Source organism: Barbatula barbatula (genome assembly GCF_947034865.1).
Source record: "Barbatula barbatula genome assembly, chromosome: 2".
NCBI classification, from domain to species: Eukaryota; Metazoa; Chordata; class Actinopteri; order Cypriniformes; family Nemacheilidae; genus Barbatula; species Barbatula barbatula.
This window is the reverse complement of record NC_136767.1, coordinates 18124936-18145373: the sequence shown is the minus strand read 5'-3', so window position 1 is coordinate 18145373 and position 20438 is coordinate 18124936. Positions and strand designations below refer to the sequence as shown.

Below are 20438 nucleotides of genomic sequence, written 5' to 3'. Positions count from 1 at the left end.
ATCTTATGCAAAGGTTTGGGTTTCTATAAAACAATGGAGACACCGGGGAGCTGGGTTCCAGGGGGTTGGGGGGAGGGAGGTGGAAACATTTACCTTTGTAAAAGTGGCATGGACTCCACAGTGTCTCATCAAAGACCTGTCTGATCAGGTGATCCCCAAGGCACTGTGTATGTAGGGACAGCTTGCTTTGATGTCTTTGTATGCAGAGCTTGAATATTTGAATATAATCAGACTCTCCTTCTTTTGTAACAAATGACTTACATCAGAATAGAACACCAGCAGATATTCTCATGACCCATCTCTGACCTTTCCACTGTCCTCTAAATACTGTACATACTGCATGTTACCAACAAGGTAATTGCATCTTTGTTTGATTTTGAAGACATGTGTAAGTTGGTTAAAACAACATAATCGGTAAAAATAAGACTTAGTAAGCATTGATGGCAACAACTAATTAAGTCCAAAATAAGTACAGAAAACACTTCAATCTGGTTAAAAGGTAAAGGGAATAGTTTCACCGTCTATTTGTTCCACAAAGAAAAAATACTGCTTACCCAAACTTACCCATGCAGTTTAAAAGCAAATAAAACATTTCACATAATCTTCCACTAGATGGCGGCAAAGACTCGAATTTTCTGAGTTTGAATACACTAACAGTTCTGTTTTATATTAGGCCATATTGCGTTGGGTAGAAAGGATGACATCAATATGTGAAAAACTAAACCTTTGGTTCTGCTGTGTTTGCGAAAATTGATTATCCATTGTATTCATCTTCTCAATGCCATAGCCTGGGGCCTTGATGCATAGTGTTAAACGTTTGCAATCTTAATAAATGTACTCTAAATGTTAATTTTATAACATAGGCCATAGAAATAAAACTTAATTTCACGACTCTTCTGCTATTCTAAGCGACACTTCTCTAATGATAAAACAGGGAAGCATATAGAACAATGTTATTTATAAGACTGTATAATAGTTTCCAAATTATGATATTACCATTAACAGTTATGGCATTGCTTCTGCAACGCAGGTGTGTTTTCTAAGCACTGGCACAGCAATTCCGAGTGGTAGCACGGACTGAAGAAAGAGGCCAAGGCCAGTTCATTTAAACGTGTAATGGTAAATCAAGCCAAATTGGACAGTATTGCATTGGTTAAATAAAGATTTACTGCACCAGAGGTAATTGGCTTTCCATCTTGGCCAGATGTTCGCAGCTTCGATAGTGCCGAGAGACGCAGCATATTTAAGGTAAGAGCACGTGGCAGCATTCAATTTAACAGCTGCCTTTTCCTCCTACCCTCTCGTGTGAGCACATCTGTTATTTCTACCGTTTGTTGTTGTGTCCATTAAAGGTTTATTTATTGACTGATACTATACAAAGGACCGTCCGTTGGTGTATAGGTGAATAATTAATACAACTGTTCACACAACGCCTGTCGTCAGCAGGTTTTAACGTCGCGGCTAAAGACGGCTGTTAAATCCTTTCAGCATAACTCGGGCGTGGTGATTATAGGCGATTTAAATTAGTTTAAAATAGTTTAGAGTTGCCCAAACAACCATCCATCATCCTGTCAAATGCCACGCCCCCTCGCCGTCGATTGGCTGCGGGGGCTGCACCTATGATACGTCACCGGAGGAGTGACTTTAAATCATTCTCCCTGCTCCATCATGTGTAATTTAAGCGTGAAGTAAAGTGTGAAAGATTGGTGTTCGTAGATGGTTTTAGGCACAAGGAGAAGAAGTGTATTATCTAGAAGTTGTAGGAATACGCTGCGAAAATGAAACACTAGCATGCTTTTGTCGTTTGTGCTGGAGCGTTTCTAGCAAGAGCAACGGGTTTGAAGTTTGTCGGGAAACTCGACACCGGATTATTAGGAGCGCGTTTTCCTCAAAGATTTTCGGGTGGACGAATACAAAACACAGCGGACAGATAATCTCTCGATATTTCATAGCGCACGATAACTTTGAGGGTCAATCTACAGCCTCTTCATCCATACTACATTCAATCAATAACGGTGAGTGACACAAAGCGAATATTAAATCACACAGATCTTAACTATTTTATACGGAAGTGCTCCGTTGTCTCTACGATGCACGTTTCCATGGTAATTTAACACAAATTCTCGCGTCTTCTCGTTTTAAGTTTCCTTTTACTCCGTGCGTGTTCAGACAACTAGAAAGCATTTTATTTCACCGCGTAACTGTTTGTCATTTACCAAACACCTTTATCCAAAGCAATTTACACTACGCTAACCCTTTAGTAAGTTAACTTACCGGATCGTCCTATCCTGTAAGGTTAGTTTAAACCTTCAACTCTTAACAACTATACAACAAAGTAATTTGTGTCTTTAACGGCTACCCAAACTTTACATGATTTGCTTCCCCGCACAATAATTCGCACTTGACGCCTGTATGTGAAATCGTAGTGAGCTGCCAATTTAAACAAGTGAGTTTAGTTGAAATGCGCGTACTAAAAGCTTTCTGCGTAACCAGTGTTATGAGACGCACAGTCTTGAAGCGTGTTGTCACCGGAGCGGAGAATTGTGCACAATGGGGAGTTGTGCGCGGAGTGTTAATTAAAAAGAGACCCGTTTTAATGAAACGGCGAAGCGTGTAGTTATACGGCCCCAGAGCGCATTATTAAAAGAGAAGGATATACTGCTAATCTGCGCTGGTGCCAACCAGGGTTCGGTCATTTGCTCACTGGACTCGCTACTATTTTTAGAGGCTGTGAACCATGGTGTTATGCTCATTTATTTTAATTACGAGCGACTCGCTCCAGCTCTGTGCGCAGTTTGTTCTTTTAACCGATTACGAATTAACTCGTTAAATCGCTTTCAAATATTACATGACGTGGTTCTCACTTTGGCACGATGTTTGCGCTCGCTTACAGAAGAGGCGCATCATGATAAACACCATAGTGTGTGTTTTAGGTCTTTACACCATTAGCTTGATAATGGATGATATGCGATTTGTCTCTTGGCGTAGACCCATCACTTGCTCCGTCAAGCCGACACCAATCCATCAGTCTGCGCTCGGACAGCGACGGTATTGTGTTTCTCTTCATTAGCTCCTGTTTTTGCCTCTTATTTCATCAATCAGTCCGTTAGTCGAGTGGAACTGAACGAGCCTCCCTCTCTCTGACCTTTCTGGTGACAGCATTGCAATAACGAGAGAGGGAGAAGTATGCTCCTCGCTTCAAACTATCCATACTTGGACTATCAAAGTGCACGTTTCTAAATGTTTCAGTAATGTTGCTCCATTAGCCGCATTAGAGATGGCACATCTTTGTCAGTAAGACAAAAAAACCGAGTCTGCAGGCTATTATAACATTCATCACTCATTTACTAAGTGCATGGCGATATATTAACATCTATGGGTAGATAGACTGCTAGACTATTTAGGAGTGCAAAAGTCATGGATTTAATTTACACACATACTGATGCTTTGGATAAAAGTGTCTGCAGAATGTGTCAGTGTAATGCATCAAGGTGTTTACAAATGCGCAGACCATATGCACAGATTTGCTTGTTTCAACTTCACACTGACCTTTGAAAAACTTTGCTTGCCTAAGAATCGGTCACAAATGCAGCGCACACTTTCACAGATATAGGCCTGTAGCTTCGCAAACTTCTGACACCTTGTGATAAGACACTACATTAAGCCCCATAGCTTGAAGAAGGTTGTTGCCAGTGAAGGATTAACTTACCTAATTTATTAGAGGGATAATGTAATTGTTCTGTATTGAAACAGCCAAGCACCTAAGCGTGTGATATTCCCTCAGGGTCCCATTCGGTGGCATTGTCTCTCTCACTCTCGGGTCTGCAGGAATGGATGATTAAAAAATGAGGGATTTGCATTTTCATGAAATTACTGGTAGCAAGTTATTTGGCAACCTGCTTTAAGAGTAGTGTGCGGGAATGACAATGCTCTGTGCTTGTTACCTGTGTCAGTTAAGGAGAAAAGTCCCGAGGCAAAATCTGTTTGTGTTGTAGAGCTGAATAAATTTAGGTTTGGCTCAGATTTATTATCTCATATACAGCTGGTCCCTTTGCATTTAATGCAATTTCAGGTTTATAGTTAATTTAAGTCTTAAAAATATGCTTAACTACATGACAAAGTGCAAGGCCAAGGGTGTCAGAAATTGGTTAAAATCAGTGGCTGGCAAATTCTCCAATAGGAATTCAGGCATGTAGGTTCATGTTGGATTCTCAAAGTGTCACTCTCTTTGTGGAGGAAATGCTTATGCAGCACCGAGCGTTGAATTCGACCTGTTTAGCCAGTTTTATCAGGTAAGGCGAGGGGGGTGTAAACCACAGGCATGTGTAAGGTCTCATGCAGAAAGTTCAGATGGCTTCATGATTTTATTGGTTTCCAAACTGAGTGTTAGAATATTATCTTCATATGAGTATTTTCTTTCTGTAGAACATTTAAAATTGCATATTTGCACATTGAATGGTGTATGCGTGTTGTAATGTAAAGCACCTCATATGTTCATGCGCCTGTTTGTGAGAAACGTGGGTTGGCTTGTATCTCATGTCTGGCACAAGGCTCGGAAGACAGATAGGACCTCAAGGAAAGCATGCCTTCTCAAAGGCACAAAAACCTTCCTGTTGCTGTCCAGTTGTCGCTGACCCCTGGTCGACCTTACCAATCAACAGGGCTGAGTTGTGACCTTTAACCTGGCCTCCGTCTCCAGTCTGCTGCCAACTGAACTCTGCTTCAGAACAACAGAGGGAGGAAATAACAAGTGATACGGCCTCCGCCAGATGTCCAAAGCCACGCTTTCCTTTTCCTCATGCTGCTGCCCCTCCAGAAGAAGGAAAAGTTCACCGTCTGGTACTCCTGGGATTTTGCTGAGGTTCTCTGAATGCAGCCGAGAAGCTAGCTATTTGCAAAACAAATTGGAGACGCAAAGTTATTTTTAGAAGCAAAGCATGCAAGCGTTTTCTAATGTTCGCATTTTTGTTTTGCCTTGAATAGAAGGTTATTTGCTTAGTTGAGTTTTTTTATCTTAGTAAACCACAGTCAGGATGCTTGTTTTAGATTGGTAGTAAAGGTAATGTGTAGGTCTAGCTAAATGTCCTTAGACTGCATTGATTTGTGTGTGGAAAGGATGGTTAGTGGTCCGACTGCATAAGGCTTTTGTTTATCGAGAGTGGAAATAGTTCTTGCTTTTAGAGAAACGGATGGTGACCAGTATAGCACAAAGGAAATACTCTCAACATGAGTAAAACTTCAATGACTGATTGAAATCACAAATCAATTACAATTTTAATAAAAACAAACAACCGTAATGATGGTTGGTGTTGGGGTTGGGCTCTGCTGGTTTAAAGCTCCCAATTGCAAAGCACTTCAACAGTGAACTAGCAAGTATAACGTTTTCAAAATGAAGCAAAAAACAAGGTCAGGTTTTTAGGTCTAGCCTACGTCTTTAACGTACATTTAGCGGATTCACGCTCTTATTTGAAAGTGATTATTTTTTGGACCAAGATTTCCACTTTGAGATTGCGGTTAAAGGAAAAAGACATTAGTTTCTGTCCAAGTGGGTCCGGTTTGAGGTATACTGCTTCCAGCTGGACTTAATCTCTAGTCATATTTACATTAAATGTTCTGGAAATTGGCTGTTGATATAGGCCAATGCAGATTTAAAAGTATTAACAGTGGGCTACATTATTTCCATAGCATTAGTATATTTTTTTAGAAGAAAAAACAGCACAACATTTATAACTTTTCTAAAGTAGCTTTTTGTAATACCATATTGTTCACGAAAATACTAAACTGCAGTCTATTTCATTATGATAAGTTACATTTTAACACATCTTCGAACGATTATCTTTTTTAAAATATCACATTTGCAAAACTATGATGATTGTGGGCTGTTTATCTTAATGGCTTTATCAATTATTCATTACTTTCAATTCCACCTGGTTCTATTTTGCTAAGAGAAGACTGTTTTCCGGACTGAGGTTATGTGCATCTGTTGTGAGACTCTGCCAAGAAATGCATCAAGTAATCAGGAAGTCCATCATGTAGGTTACCGCTCCTAAAATTGGTACTTAAACCACTACAGTTGCCATACGAGCTGGAAAATACCTCTGTCCTGTTATTCTGCAAAAAAACGTTCTCAGGATAATTGTGATATAAATCAGATTTATGAAGTTAAGTAAACTTTGGATAACAATTGGACCTTATGATTTATAAGCTTCTCCGCTCTTCTCTGCAGGCAGGCGATGGTGAACAGCCGTGTGGAAACTTCTGCCGTGGCGGTAACGGGAGGTAGTGGCGGTGTGGTGCGCTCCTGTGCAGGTTGCGGGGGGCGGATCTCGGATCGCTTCCTGCTCTTCTCCATGGATCGGTACTGGCACACACGCTGTCTGAAGTGTTCATGCTGTCAGGCTCAGCTGGGAGAGATCGGCAGCACCTGCTTCAGCAAAGGAGGCATGATCCTCTGCAGGAACGATTATATCAGGTACGACAAGAAATTAAATTGAGCAAACTGTACAACAGATTTAACAATGCTTTTACAGTATCAGTTGCGTGTTCCATAAGGGCACAATAAATCTTTGGATTTGAGAGGCAACAAATCAGCAAACTGCAAAAAAAATCACATTTAGTAATATCCATTAGTTTTATTGGTCCCCCTTTGCAAATTTAGAAGAACTATCATAGGTTTATTTAACTGTATGTGTTTGAAATAAATTTTGGCCTAAATTGTAATTTCAAGATGAGCACAAATGTAAATGAGTGAATCAAATCTACTCATTTCAAGTACATTTTGAGCAGACAGAACATTTTGCAAGGCTTAATATACGGTAAAACCATGTCTGTCATTAGACATCAGTCTTATCCAAGCCTACATTCTAAAATGTGTTACGGCGTGAACAAGAAAACTACACGAGGAAGTGCGTGGGTGTGTGTAACATGGCATCTGGAGCAGCCATGTTCCTAAAAGATTCCCCACAAATCTTTAATGTGCCGACTGGACCTTTTGGCCTGTTTTTGATGGCTATTTCAACCAGGCAGTAACAAGCACAGTTTAACCACATCGCTGGTGATCAAAATAGAGCTGTGCTCAGATTTGTCATTTTGTCATACATTTTGACCGGTTTACACATCAACCGGTCCGTAACCTCCTCGTTTTACAAAACTTCAAAGTCTTTGGTTTATTTTAATGCTGGGTTTAGCTGAGGTTTATGATTGTTTGTATGCCTGTATGATGATTACATACCTCTTTGATTGAATTTTGCCTCTTTTTCCTGTTGTGTATTTTGAGGCAAAGTTTCCAGAGGTGAAGAGATTAGATTTGTTTATAATCGCAGAGACTTTGAAATTGACCTCTGCTTGTTTGGATATGTGCGGCGGTGCATCGGACCGTGGCGGCACGGCATTGTTGCCTGTTAAACCCACACTGCTCTGTTTGGACCTCAACCAAGGATGTCGGAGTATTGGCATTGCCAAGCAGATGTTATTTTGCCCGTGATTGCTTTGGAAGTGCCAGGCATACCAGCTCTCAAGGCTCACAGGCATATAAACGCAGCGCATTTGCATAGAAACTGCGCAGTCCTGCCATGGCATATAAAACATCCACTAGTGACACAGAATAGTTACATAAGACCACACGCACACTGTGTTTAAATGTGCATGTAGGGAATATAGCAGTAATGCAATTGTAAAGATGACGTGATAACCATGGTAACACCATTCAAAATGAATATATGCATGGCAACAATCATTGTCGTTTAAAGGTGGGGTAAGCAATTTCTGAGAGACATTTTTGAAAATCAAAATCAACACCCAAACAAAAATTTTCTTAGGTCCGGTCTGTGTGTGTGTTGAAAATAGGGCTGTCCCCAGTTTTCCACTAGTGTTATCGTGCATAAAATAATTCAAGTCAACAATATTATTGCAATATGTATATATTATAAATAAACAACATGAAATTCACTATTTCATGAATCTTTACTTTTGTTTGTCTTCTCTTTTTTTAGCCAACGAATTGCACTCATAATACGAGTGTAGTGTGGCGGAGAGAGAGAGAGTTTATTATAACCTTTGTGCTAAAAAAAAGTTTAGAATTTACAATATTAACATGCGTGTACAAATGACGCAGTATCAATAATCCTGGTTTTTAATATCACGGTTATTGACAAGGCAAATATGAACAAACCTAAGGAGCATATAAGCTTACACTGTACAGATCAGACTGGCCTGACTTTATGACTTTGGATCTTGCTCTATTAAAAAGAGAACTGTTCGTGTTGTTTATAGAAGACGCGCCTCACCGTATAACTTATTTATTGAATATAAAATCAGAACAGGGTTTTTCCTGTCTCAAAATGAGGCGGAGTTGGTGCCATCCTTATCTTGTACACACACGCACGTATCTTTAAGTGGCATAACCAAACACTTTGCAAATTAAAACATAATAATTTGAGGAAAATAACGTTTTGGCGAGAGACTGACGCAGCACGGAATTTGATAGAGCTGGCCGCCTCCACAATTGTTCTATGTATGAAAAACCCTGCAGAATAACAATACAATCAAGCCCCTTTATAACTGTGAAGCACGCGTTATACAGATGACCCACTCTTGAATTTATAACTGCCCAGCTCGCACTGTATAAAGAATGTATTTTGAGCAGCTTATGCCTCACTTTATAACGCTGCAGGGTGATGTCATCATCCATCGCAATGTTTAAGTGTAGACATCGTCCAATGCCAATTTGGTAGACATTGCCCAACCATCATTTGGATAGTTGATGAATAAATCGTACATGCGTTGTGTGACATTGCAAAGCTTAGAAAACAAACTGTTAATATTACAAATTATCAATGTACATTTTTTATATAAAATGGCATAAGAGAGATTTATCTCCATAGTTAGTTTTCAACCAAATTTGTGCCGTCACACCATAGGAAAAAAATTATAAGCGGACTCAAACACCACAACAACTCTCATAGCCAGTCAGCAATAGGGCCATATACACTTATTATGGGGGAGAAGGAGTGAGAGTTCATTATTTTGAGGGAGGAACACTGAAGGCAGGGTTGGTTTACCTTTGGGTAGGGTGATTGTTTGGGTGTTGATTTAAAATATCAACAGCGTTTCTCAGAAATGGCTTACTGCACCTTTAACAAGATTTATTTGACTACAGAAATATAAGCAGGCAGAGATGCATTTTTATAAACCTTAAGTCTGTACACACTAAATGGATTTTGAGAAAGTCATTGTCAGCACCTCAGTTTTGCAGTCAGCATAGATGCCAAATGCAATCGTGTGCACTCTGCATTTTGTGTCATTTTACTCCTTGGCCTTAGTTACCACAAATCTAGGAAACAAGATAATGTTGTGAACGGTTACTTTATAGCAACTGACAAGCTTTTAGCATTGTATTCTTTTTTACTGTTCACTTTTGGTGAGTCTCCACCTGCTTTGTCTGACAACCAGTACACGATAATCCCCAACAATATTTCTCTCTAGTTCAGGCCTCCTAAACAGTGAAACTATGCAATAACTTCCCATAACACTTTAATTCGCCAAACACATCATACATGTCAAGGGTGGTCTTGTGGCTATTTCCTTTAAGCCTGTGAGGTGCAGCGAGATCCGCAGTGTATTAAATATGTATAATACAGCCAATCAAAAGGGCAGAGCTTCATTACCAAATGACACAGCGTGCAGCCTGAGGTCTGATAAAAGCAGGGTGCATTAATTAGGGAGAACAGGGCTCCTTTCTGCCTTCTCTTATTAAATTACTGTTTGGATTAAGATCAAAAATTCATTACTGCGAGCATTCAGTGCTAGGACAGTGATAGCGAAGGGGAGGGGGGAGGGGTCTGAGCGGTACGGAAGGGGAGAAAGTGGTGAGAATTAGCTGCCAAACTGGTCTGGTTACCATCACAATAAAGACCCTGGAGAGCAAGCGGAGGAAATGTTTCCTGCTGAACGACAATGTGACAAGGTGACTGCGGGTGTTCTGAATATAAACAAGTTGTTTATGTGCACTTGTGCGAGTGGGGGGAATGTATGTTGCGTGACGTGCATTCACGTAGTGTGTGTGTGTTTGTGTGCTGCCGTACATTTATACGGCCGATAGTTTTTTTCCTTCAGCTCATCAAGAGCGAGACTTAAACTCATTTGAGTGTTCTCCTAAAATTGCCCAAAACAACCTCAGGCTCAGACAGCAGAGTGATCAAGTGCACCCTAATTAGGAGCCAAGGGTGGATCAGAGGCTTCTGTATCCACACCCCCCACCCATTGCCCCATTCCAGATTAGCTAATAGGCCACAGTCACAGAACTAGAGGGGCTTTGGTGCCATGACATCCGGGGCCATGTAAGGTTCCTTAAAAACACACACAAACCCGTTGAAAAGTGCTATTGTTTAGACATACAAACTGTTTTCGTCATGTATGGATTTGAAAGTAGTAGACTACAGAATAACCAGTAGGATTTTTACTTTCAAAAAGTGTTTTGTATGCCGTTGTTGTTTATTTTTCGTGTGTCACTTAAACATATTTTCTTAGATGCGTTTTAAATGTTGATCATGACAGCTTCTTTTCACTCAGATTCTGTTATATGTGTTTTTTCTGCAGATTGTTTGGTCACAGTGGTGCTTGCAGTGCATGTGGACAGTCAATCCCTGCCAGTGAGATGGTGATGCGGGCTCAGGGTAATGTCTACCATCTAAAGGTAAAGAACCAGAGTCTCCGCACACAGTCACACAGTTCAGTCTTTTTAGAGGGAAAATACCTGTACAAACAAATATATATGGGAATATACTATAACATGTAATGCAATATCGTGGTGTCCTTCTGAAACCGTGTATGTCCAAATGTTGCTGATTTTCAGGAAATTGAAAAAACAATGTACTCTTTAAATAATGACTGCATACTGTTGTCAAAGTTAACAAGGACTTTTTAATACTTGGTTAGATATTTGCAAAACCCAGTGACAAACATAGTGTGATCAATAATGATATATGGCACATAATAAAAATCATGAAATATATATACACCATTATATTACTATCCAATATATTTCCATTTAATGGAACCGATATATAAAAAGTAGCACATGTAACATTCATATATTGTGATATATTAACAATATATTATTCAACTATGTTTCTAATATATTACACAATTTAATATAATTGACAGTTAATGTTTAGGGAAATCCATTTGTCTAAGTTTAGGCATATGGTGTTGAGTAATAAAAAAACAATTTGAGAAAAACAAATAAAGCAACCAACAAAATAAATGGAAATGCAATAAAAAGCAAACATGTTATATTTAATAATAATCAGCAATACAAATCATAGTATATGGGTGAGCCACTGTATTGCGTATAAAGCTGTATTTTAGTGAAAAACGGCATTGTTTGCAAGGCATCTGGGAAGTTATTTACGTCATAGCAAGTCAACAGTCCTATCTCTTTGAATGGTGGTAGGTGGATATTTGATATGGACTAAATCATAACTTTGGTTTGCTAAGCTTAAATTGCGTTAAAAATCACCTTTTTCAAGGTTGCTTCAGCTACTGCACATACGCACAGGCTGGCTAGCGCCTCACTTTATCGATTGACGATTGGATTGTCTATTGGAAGGCGGGGCTTTCTATGATTGGTTATAGTGCATTTGGTTATATTATCTTTTGTTGTTGTCACTTATCACCTACCTAAGTGCACTGAATGGGCGATGCACTGTAAAAAATGTAAATGAAATAATTATTTTCTTATGAGTGCAACTACATCTACATCCTTTTATAGATGTGTCTTCATTCCAGGCAAATAGTGCCGAGTTCTGTGAATGGTAACATTGCGCTATTTCATTGATTTTCTCTTAGGTGTTTGCATGATTAAACATCTTTTAGTGAATCGGGCACTAAAACCAAAACAAACAGCTTGTGTAAATAAATGGTGGTAGCAGGAAGCACAATTAGCCTAGTGATTCTAAACTATTAAGAAATAAATGTACCCCATTAGAATATTGTTGAGAATAACTCATTATTTGCTTATGGAGATTTCATACAGTTACTAGCACAGGAACCACATCTGAGTCCGTTCCAAACATGAGCACTTCATTGGTAAAGAGCCATTACCTAATTCCTTTTGACATAGGCATATTTTTTACTGAGAAACGCCAGTAGGAATTGCTCAACATAAGTTTTTATGTGTGTCATCATAGTTAGAATTGTGCAATGACTCGAAACACAACTCTGCCTTGCAAAACAATGACTTCAAACCACATTATATTCATATCTCCAATATGAAAATATGATAATTTATCTTACCTAAATACTCCAGAAGAGAAGTCAGTGAGCGCTTTTCCACCATCGCGCCAAATCGTTCTCATTGCTTCTGATCCATGCCAGCCGGTACGTAAATGGTTTAATTTTACACCACAGGGCCGATAACGGAATTTCTTTGAATGTAAATACAAATGCGCATGCGCGGCCTTGGTAACACCATAACGCCTCTGCGTGCTTTCATTAGCACGATTCAGGACGGTTAGACAACCGAGAACAGTTTGTAATAGTGTCGTGTCGAACCAGGCTCACGTGAAAACATAACTGTAAAAGTGCTCAAAGAGACGTTCAAAATTATTTGGGACCCAAGTGTATTCGCGTTAATGCCTCTCTGTGTTTGGTTAGTAGAGCACTATCTGTGAAGTCCCGAACAAACCTGCTTTTATGGAAATGTCTTTCGTTTTGAATTGTGACAGTTCGTGTCTTACGTTTGTTGATCAGGGATAGCAGGATATTCTCAAGAGAATGCCTACCGAAACTCATCAACTAACCGTTTCCCCAACTACACCACACTTTCCTTCCTAATTATAGTGGTGTAGGTGTCAACCTGCCTTAATAATATTTGATTGAAAAAGGAAACCATTCCCTGATTAAGCTGAGTGGATCTGTTTAGGTTCCCTAGTGGTCCACCTTTGCATAAGTTTGCAAAATTGGGTAACTGCATCCCGACAAAATTTCTCATTTGTGAGTATTTGAAGAAATCTGAGCTTGGCATGTAATAGGTTTTCGAACAATGCAAATGTACCATACATGAACATCTCTTTGTCTCTCTTTTCCCTTCTTCCAGTAGTTAAAAACTAATTTAAAGCATATTGAAGGGTTGTCTTTATATAAATAGGAATTTTTAAATATTGGTGTATTACTGTACCTTCTATGCAATTTCAGAATACTAGAATCGAGATTATCTTGCATCTGACAGATGCGTTTTGGAAACATTTTACAGTGCTAAAACCTTTAGTTGTGGCCACTCTTGCATTCCCTTCAGTTTAACAAACGTTGCTTCTCTCCACAGTGTTTCACTTGTGCCACATGTCGAAATCGCTTGGTGCCTGGGGACCGCTTTCACTACGTTAATGGCACCATCTTTTGTGAGCATGACCGACCGGGTGGCGCTTTGCTCAGTAGTCACCTGACGCCCCTGCAGAGCAACGCCCTCCTTCCTGACCAAAAGGTAAAACCTTAACTCTTTATACCGTAACACTATGAACTGCAATTAAAAAGCTGTTTTTGTTTAGAAATGTGACTTGACAAAATCACATCCAATCAGAACATTCTTCATATTTAATATAAAGCTAGTTGGAGCAAAATTTTGGACAACCACATTTAAGTATAACAGTTGACCAGACGTCATGCTGTGGTTGTTAGTTAGAATTGACAAAAAAGCCATTTACAATGCTTTCAACACTGGTCACTTGTGTTGTGATACAACAAATATTTGTTTAAAAAGCCTATAATATAAAAGTTTATTTTGACACAGCTGAGTATTTTGCATCATGTCTAGTTACAAAGAAACTTATCGACTGCTTGATCTTTTCTACACAGGTGTGCTGAGGAAACGTGGATTTATAATTTGCAGCGTGCCTTCTCTTCATCTTGTTGTCTCATTGACCCCTGTGTCTCAACTGCCCTTCATTCTGTTATTGTAAATGTCCCCAACACCCAAGATCTTCCACCCCACTTTATGCATCCAGCCACCTCAAAAGAAAACAAAACTACGCAAGGACTATAAGTCACTTGCGAGACAATCACCTTAAACTAAGGAAAATTAAATCAACGAAAACGATCATACACACACCCATACAGCCTGCTTGGTTATGGCTGGTACTGCATAACCCAAAAGCCTTAGACTCTATCGATGAGCAGTTCTTAAAGATGGGGTGTGGTTTAATTTTCTTCAAGAAGTTTGTTTTCCCTTCAAGAAAACGATGGACGATACCCAATACAACGGACTGGTGGATGATGGTATGGATGATGACGCATATCACTCAATAGCTGATTACTGTTTAGTGTTTCAGGGTTCGTTCGAGTGATGGTTTTGTTTTGTTTACAAGCTCTTTTCACTTAAAGTGCAAGTTTATTGTTTTTTATAAATTCCTGTTGCCGCAAACCATTAAATGTCCAGTTTTCCCTCTTTTGCCAGTCACCTCCTGTTAGCAAATAATCATACACATGCACAATACAGATATGTGAACATGTATTGTTTGTCTACTCCAGTTATTGACGTACGAAGCGTTCTTATTGAAAGCACCATAGTCTGTAGAGGAAACGGCATGTTTTTTTTGTTCAACGATTAGGTAGATAAATTATACATCTGTATACATATTCTCTAATAGAGACGGGTATTCAGTGTCTGCCAAGAGTTTTGCTGGGAAAAGTGGGGTGGGGTTGGTTAAAATTGTATATATTTCTTTCATCTACTGTTGTACCGTGTTAAATGGTTGGTCTGTTTCCTTGTATCCTCCGTTTAAACAAAGGATATTCAAAATGTTATAAGATATCTGTAAATGAAAAAAGTACTTAATTAAATAACTATAACCATCCCAAATACAGTCTTGATGTCTATACAGCACCGCGCATCAGCAGTTGTTGGTTTTGGCTCCGTGTGTTGGACGTTCGCTGGGAGGGAGAGACGGCTCTCTAATAGTTCTTAGCCAAAATATGGTTCATTACCCTGCAGATTTCAACACAAACCACTGCGTCTGCATCATTACACAGAGTAATGAAAGGCATTTGAGCTGGCACTTTCTCGTCCTCCCGCCTTGATTTCAGTCTGTGGGTCTCGCTTAGGGGAGGTCTCATGCATCTGCGTTAACTGTGCGCAAAAAACCCAGATCCATTCCCGCCTTTTGCTTTCATCTGGCCCCTCCTCTCAACAGGCATAACTTCCTTTAAATCTGATTTGTGGGGGTATGAGAAGTTTTCTTATGGCTTTTCTGTAATTGCTTTTTGGCAGTAAATTCCCTCATCTTGTTTGTTTAATTAGCTAATTAAACCAATCTCTCTTTTTTCAACTACCTTTGGCCTGCAATCACAAGGTGTTCCTTTCCAATTTACTTTTACGATTTATAAAAAAAAGTTTGCCCTTTTCCCTAAAATATATATTTTTAAGGCAGCCATACCTCATTACCTATGTATAGCGTGCAGACGAGTGGGGGTGTAAAAGCCAGCTGTGATTTTGAAATTGAAGGATTGTGTGTGTTTGTGAGAGTCCAGAGGTTAGATCAGACAGATCACAACAGTCCTTGGTTTAATTTCTAAATACTGTGAATACTCATTACTGTGTAATGTTCAATGGCGTTAAATAGAGATGTAGGGAAATGAAGATGTTATGAATATTATCAGTGCCAGATCTAAATAACTACCAGATAACACTATTAACATATTAAAAACAGCTGAGCTAGAGGATAGCTTGATCATAAGAGGTTAGAATGTACACACTATACTGCATTAATATGAAGGCATTTTCCTTATTTTTCTACAGCTGTTTCACCTGTATTTAAATTTTGCAGTGCATTGCGTTGGGTTTCATCATTAGAGGACCGGCTCTAAGGCACTGGAATGAATGTATAATGTGTGGAGGAAAATACTTTTTTAACAGTGCACTGTATATAAAGCAAGATTGATTATTTTATCACATGGCTATTCATATAAATGTGTGCGGTGTGAGACGTACAATAACAATACAATAAAAAAAACCTAAAGAACTCATTAACACAAAAGCAGCTTGTACCCAAACCCACGAAGGAGATCATACATATTTATATGAAGCTATAATTAAAGCTATAATGTGCTTTGTGATTGTGTAAAGCTGCTTTTTTAAAGATGTTTTGTTCACAGTGACTAGAAAAAAATGCTCTTTAATAGACATGTCATACAGAAAAGTGCTTCCCAGTGATATTAAATGTAGTTTGTTAAAGAGATTATAGCTGTACCTTATTGTCAATAAACCACAGTTATTGACCACTCAATGTCAAGGGCCAGCAACATTAATTCAATTTAAATAGTATATTCCTTACTATACGTTGTTATACGCATTTTACAACTTCCAGTGAAAATTGGTCAAATCCAATTTTTAACCTAATATAGCATTTTTAACCTCTAAGCACATTCACATTAACACACTGAGTCCGTTTACTGAGACGTTGGTGTGCCATAAATATTCTGTGGCCTGACATCGTTAAGAAAAGCAGCAAGGAAATTCATTAACTTATGCAAATGATCTTAATTGCAATTATCTTCAAATCTTGATAAGCGAAGGGAGGGGTTAGGGAATCTCAGAAAATAAAATAAAAACTCCCTTGGCCATTCAAGGATCTCTTTGCATTCAACCCAATCATGCGTCAACTGTGCATTTCTAATTAGTTTGACATATTCAAAAGCCAATTAACGGTTTCTCAAATCAGAGCTCTACCACACATCTTTGCCAACTTGTAAACGAAGGAGAAAACTTTATTTTTAAGTGCACTGATTTAGAGAAGCCCTTGTCTATGAGGACACAAGTGCAGACTTTTTCTCCTTTCGTCAATTCACTAATTAATCCAATTAACACATGCAAATTGGTGTAATTACATTGTTTCCTCACCTCGTGTTGTGTGAAGATGAAGAAACAGCAGAACAGATGAAGAAGGGATATATTTTATCTGATTGCGAGGGAGGCCGTAGACATCTGTGCAGCATCACCAACCATCAAATTGTGGTAGTAGGCCAGAACTGCTATTCTAGGTCACGGAAAACTAAGAAAAAAATGTATCCGCAAAAATTTAAGCCAAAAGATTTAGTTTAAATTAGAAAATTTGATTCTGTGAACATTTTATGTGATGCAGATACATTTCTTTTGTATGAATAAACAAACAACAAACATGGTTAGTATTATTCGTGCTGTAGCTGGTGGAGATCTGGGGCTTCGTGTATTAAAGTTTGGTTTTATCCATAACATTTGCATGTAAGATAAAACACACATTTTGCTATATAGTTGACAATTATAAAATGGTCAGTTCTAAAACTGTCTCTGCTTCGTGTCATGCCTAATGCGCCTTAGCACCCCCAAGTGTAACCCACTGCTTCTTGGGGCTTATTGCTTTAATAAACCGTACTATGGTGTGACAGCAAGAAAACAAACTGTTAATAATACATTACTTAATATTCTGAATCTGTTAAAGAAAAAGAAAAAAAAACATATGAAGATAAGTCTTGTGCTTATGTCAACACATTTGCTGTCACATCATAACATGTCCAGTTTATTTGGCAACTACCCATATATACAAAAAGTCTGGCGGGTTTCAAATAAAACAAACCTTCAAAATTATTCTAAAATACATGTAATAATTTTACATATTTTTTGTTTAAACATGAATATGAACTTTCTAGATATTCAATATCTGCAAACACAAAAACAAATTTCAGCAAGTATATGCAAAGAAAAACATATTTTTTTGGAATTAGCAAGAAATGTTGACAGGTTGAAAAAACATTGTAATTGTTTCGGCGCCAACAGCCCTGTGGTTAGCATGCCGACGTATAGCGCCAGTGCACTCACGGCGACGCAATATCGATTCCAGTCTTTTAACAAAAAAGCCACTAAAATATAAAATCAACATTTACTTAAACGCCTACCGATTAATAGTTAATTGGATAATTTAAAAGGTTATATATATGTATATATATATTCTGTTCTGTTTTAAGGTTGCAAACTCTACGGCTGTTTAGCTGCAGTGGTAGGGAAGCAACGGAGAGGAGTGCCAAACAGCATAATGGAAGCAAAAAAGAGAGAAAGAGACTGCTGCCAAACTCCGTACCTGAATTCTGATTGTACTGTGTCTCTTTGTGGGTCCTGCATGGAAAACGCATCGCGCCAAAAGCTCCAGAACTAACAATCTTTGTTTAAAGGGAAAAGTAAACACGGGACACGGGAGAAGAGAAAAGGGAATGTTTGAGGTGTTATTGACTCAAATGAGAGACAGGTCAGTCCTCATTTGTGCTTCTCATTAGTGGATAGCGAGGACTTCATGGCCAAAGCTTACCTCTTCACTCAGATCGCCCATAAACAACAGAACGCATCAGAACGCAAGTGTCTGTCTCTATTCACTGATCTATATTGCGAGAGTGTCAGAAGACAATTTTGATAGTCAGCTTAAAGGATTTATGTGATGATATCGTACCTCAGGGACACAAGAAGGAGAAGATGTGATGTCATTGGCCACAAATGAATATACAAGCATCATATACTGTAAATATGATATTTATCTGACCGTGGGACTTTGTCACAGCTAGTTGTAAGAGAGGAGAAGAGAATGACAAAAATACTTTGTGAAGGGGAGGGGTTTCGGGGTGGTGGGGGGAGGCATACCGGACAGCAGTTCCATCCAATCAGAAGCCTCTGAATAATTAAAATGATCAGCTTAATTAGCTCAATTAAGTTGATTTGACCATGGAACACGGCCATATGGTGAGAAGAAACAAAAGAGGGGGGAACTAATTAAAAGTAAAATAATGAGGATTTTAATTAAGCAGTTCCCCAGACGTCAGCAAGCAGGGATCTGGAGTCATAATTAAAAAGTGCTGTGGTGCTGGCAACATTTTCTCCCCTCTGTTTTAATAACTGCGAGGGGCTCCATCCATCTAATTAAATCTGTAAATGAATTAGCAACATCGAGGGTCTTTGCGTCATTTTTTTAACAGCCCTCCTCCCACCTTCCCGAAAACCTCCGTACGCATGCTGCACTCTCGTATTCCAGTTCCCGAGATGTCTTCCTGCTAATGAAATGAATCATTATTGATACACTGTCACAAAGTTCTGGCAGGTGCTTACAGATTCTGAGAGAAACGTGTAGACTCACCTCAGCGGTAGTGCGTGGATGTGTGTGCGTTTTGGAACGCACTGTATGTGCGACTGCTCCTCTTTCTTCTGCTTTCGTTTGCTTGTAGTTGCTGGAACTGTGTACTTTTTTATGCATGTCATAGACGAGTTTTGGAGTTATAGTTAGTAATTAAAAGGATAGCTCACAAAATTGTTTTTCATTTAAATGTCTGTATATGACTCTTTCATTGGAACAAAATTTTATAAAATAATTTTAGTAATATCTCACTGGTTTTGTGTCCATACAATGGGGCCAATGTTGTCTGCTTACCAGCGTCCTTGAAAATATCATGTCAACATTTACTCACCCTCATGTCATGAGGGTGAGTAAATGATGACTGAATTTTCATTTTGGGTGAACCTACAGTAAATTTTTTATGCTTTGCAAAGTATATAGTGTTGGCCTATAGTAAAGGAATGGGAAACGTTAAGGTTCAAATGGCTGTTTATTCACTTTAAAACATTTAGAACAGTCCATATACTGTCATTCCAGTTCCCTGTGTCATTGCATCTGGGGCCTCTGTCCAGACCCAATTCCTTCAGTTAATTGTGTGGGTTAGCCTTCAATTTCTTCAAAGGCAGTTTGTCCCACAGAGCAGCGAGAGACCGTGCTGTGGATTAATTGCTTTGGTTTTGACGCTCTATTCCCCTCTCTCGCGAGTACAGTGGAAGAATGTCGTGTGCTAGTTTACAACAATAGACCGACACCTGCTTGTATACATGTATACATGGACACTCACGAACAGCTCAACACATTCAGAGTTGCACAAATGTTTTTACTCAATTCCAGAGGCACAGCTAAGTAACTTAGTGAGCTTTTATAGGCAATGGACCTCATTATGAGATGTCTCTAATATGATCTAATCTTCAAATTCTGCTAAACTTCCAAATAACTCCTTAACAAGTATTATATCATGCGCGTCACAAAAATAGTCAAATTAGAAAGATGAATTGGATATTTGGAATGCCATATGACCCTGTGTATATAGCACAGACAAGTAAAAACATCCCAAGATTATGTTGTTGACAGAGACAACCTGTTTCACATCTATACACAAAATAAAAGTCAGAGTCCGTAAAACTGATCCCAGATCAGTTTTTAAAGAGAACTCCCCCTCAAATCTGGCTCCATGCGTGCTGAAGTGAGTTCTTGAACAGCTGGTTTGGGGTTAGCTTTAGAGGGGCCGCGGTGACCCTGGGAGCTAATTAAAGCAGATAAGAGCATTAATGAGCTCCGGGCTGATCAAAGGACCGCAGCATGGCTTGGGTGGCT

The 20438-nt window shown here is 38.9% G+C and overlaps 1 protein-coding gene across 2 annotated transcripts; it reads left to right on the top strand.

Moving 5' to 3' along the window:
- The first annotated feature begins 1618 nt into the window (after window positions 1-1618).
- lmo4a (LIM domain only 4a) lies at window positions 1619-16271 on the top strand. Of its 2 annotated transcripts, XM_079451100.1 has the most exons (6): window positions 1969-2015; window positions 2989-3048; window positions 6227-6472; window positions 10597-10693; window positions 13322-13480; window positions 13852-15993. In XM_079451100.1, the coding sequence occupies exons 3-6, from the start codon at window positions 6234-6236 to the stop codon at window positions 13858-13860; spliced, it is 504 nt and encodes a 167-aa protein (XP_079307226.1). In that variant the 5' UTR covers window positions 1969-2015; window positions 2989-3048; window positions 6227-6233; the 3' UTR covers window positions 13861-15993. The 2 variants fall into 2 exon arrangements, with proteins under 2 accessions (XP_079307225.1, XP_079307226.1); XM_079451099.1 differs by lacking the exon at window positions 2989-3048 and having other exon boundaries at window positions 1619-2015; window positions 13852-16271.
- Window positions 16272-20438: the final 4167 nt, after the last annotated feature.

Coding starts and splice junctions, on each gene's coding strand:
- lmo4a (XM_079451099.1), top strand. CDS start 6,234: ATGGTGAACAGCCGTGTGGAAACTTCTGCCGTGGCGGTAACGGGAGGT. Junction 6,473..10,596: donor TGCAGGAACGATTATATCAG/GTACGACAAGAA, acceptor TTTTTTCTGCAG/ATTGTTTGGTCACAGTGGTG. Junction 10,694..13,321: donor GTAATGTCTACCATCTAAAG/GTAAAGAACCAG, acceptor TTCTCTCCACAG/TGTTTCACTTGTGCCACATG.